At 41.7% G+C, this 2,189-nt stretch overlaps 1 protein-coding gene across 1 annotated transcript; it reads left to right on the top strand.

Annotated features, from left to right (window-relative positions):
* Nucleotides 1–897: 897 nt before the first annotated feature.
* On the top strand, nucleotides 898–1,097 carry LOC128252189 (metallothionein-3). Its single transcript, XM_052979701.1, is given in 2 exon segments — nucleotides 898–922; nucleotides 991–1,097. Coding segments are annotated over 2 exon segments (132 nt in total).
* The last annotated feature ends 1,092 nt before the right edge of the window (nucleotides 1,098–2,189 follow it).

Here is a 2,189-nt window from a genome sequence, read left to right as displayed (position 1 = left end):
AGTCGAAGAGTCGGGCAAAGTCCAAAGTCCGAGGCGGCACGGATGCATATTAAATTAATAATTTGACCTCATCCTGTGAGTGCCACAAGCTAGCAAACTCGAGCTAGAGACTGGGCTAATTTCTGCATCCGCCCGACGAGATTTTTGTTTGCTGATTGCGACAAGGACAACATGGGTGCGAGGGCCAAGCTGCGCTAATGTTTCACCCGAGACCGGGGACCACAGATTCAGAACCGGTCCCCGGCTCTCCACCCACCAACCGAGAGATAAACAATTAAAAACTTTTGCAATTTGCGGTAATTTCACTCTTAACCCCTTGGACGACGAGTGCGCATAACAAGTAGTACGTATTAGGGTTGGATTGGGGATAGTTAACACGGAACAAAATCGTTGTGAGACCAAACATATGTTCCTTGATGCTAATTCAAAAACGATCTAAAAGCACACTCAGGGGCAAAAATTCCTAAATCTAATGTAATCATGGACAACAATGCCTTAAATTAAGTTTTAAGACTATCTTGGACTTTAAAATGGAAAGCGTGCCCATAAGTGGCTCATTTAAAAAACATTTTAAGGAATACATTTTTTGGAAAACAGTCCAGCTGAGGAGCGTTGGTTTGACTTCTCGGATAGCCATTTGTCAGGTTTTACCTCAGTGTAATATATTCATGTATATATATATAATCTTATCATAATTTCTTATAAAGCTTATTTTACTGATAGTGTCGTGAGGTCTTACCTCGTGCAATTTCTGTTGATTTTGCGCACGTTCTAGCTTATCAATCAAAATAGAGTGTAAAATGTTAACGCGTCACTTTGTTGGTGGTTAAACCTATAAATACCCAAGGCACCCACAAGTTATTTATTAACCACATACAAATAAATATTTGTTTAACAATGGCTTGCAAAAATTGCGGAGCTAGTGAGTTACAATTTACAAAAATTAACTATAAAATGTAGATAAATAAGTAAATTAAAATATTTTTTCAGACTGCAAGTGCACGGACACCAAGTGAGGCGACAATTGCGCCTGCAACCAGGACTGCAAGTGCGTGTGCAAGCAAGGACCCAAGGATCAGTGCTGCAAGTCTAAGTAGAAAGATCTATGGATCGATCAAAATAAACAAATAATAAAGACCCCAAGCCCTCAAAGACCAAAACCTCAATCCAAAACACATATCACTGTTCACTGAGTGTCTGCGAGAAATGATATTCGCTTAATTACAATTTGGTACGCATGTCGTGGACAAATATTTACCATGGCATTATGGCGTATGTGGCCCAAGGGCCAAGTCCTCTTCTGGCCAAGTGTCACACATTTGGCCAGGGTCGCGTTGCAAAATGCGCAATTATTGCATTTGTGGCGCGTGGCTGGCGGGATGGCTGCAAAATTTATGCGGTCTCATTTGGAGCGGCGACGAGGACACAACTCGAAATTGTGACACTTGTAAGTGAGCGTGAAATAATTTCGCGCATTAAGTATACGCAACGGGGGCCCACAACAATGCGGCTGCCATTAGGAGTGCAATTGTTTAAGCAATTAATTAGCACTGTTCGCAGTAAAAATGGCCACAGCACAAATATATAAAGCGGCTGCCACTTAAGGACTTCTTCCACTCAGATTTTTCTCATAACAACCCCGGTAAAGTTGGTTTGGCGCAGGGGGGAAGCTCATGTTTCACCCCCAACAATGAACTTCGGTGGCATGGGAAAAATTCTAACCGCAAATTGCGGAAATGCCTGTCTGGCCCGTCTGCCGCTCTAATTGTCTGTACATAATTTAGGCAAACATTTTTAATTAAGTGCAATGCTCGACGCACACACAAGAACATGGCTTGGTTTTTAATTCCGCCATTAATCTTGCAGAGCCATTGCGAGGTGTACTCGAGCAGTTGAAGTCGGCAATTAGGGCGAGTTTCAGACTTTGGTCTTGAACACAACAAACAGTGGCCACTCTTCCTTCCAACGCACAACTTTGTTTACCCTCAGTGGTTTGTTGCTTGTGGCCTTAATGGTTTTACTCTTTTTAAATGGTTATATCAACTAGATCGTTCCGCTTGCTCTGGTTTAACATGACATCCGGTTTTATTCAGCCCAAAACATACCAGTTTTTTTTGCCGTATAAAGCAGACAAAATCTTAAACAAAGTCTGTTAATTATAAAATTGGCCATATCTAGGGCAAGAACTT

This window comes from Drosophila gunungcola, chromosome 3R, assembly GCF_025200985.1.
Source record: "Drosophila gunungcola strain Sukarami chromosome 3R, Dgunungcola_SK_2, whole genome shotgun sequence".
In the NCBI taxonomy this organism is placed as follows: domain Eukaryota; kingdom Metazoa; phylum Arthropoda; class Insecta; order Diptera; family Drosophilidae; genus Drosophila; species Drosophila gunungcola.
The sequence above is the reverse complement of the archived record's forward strand: the minus strand, read 5'-3'. Positions and strand labels throughout refer to the sequence as shown.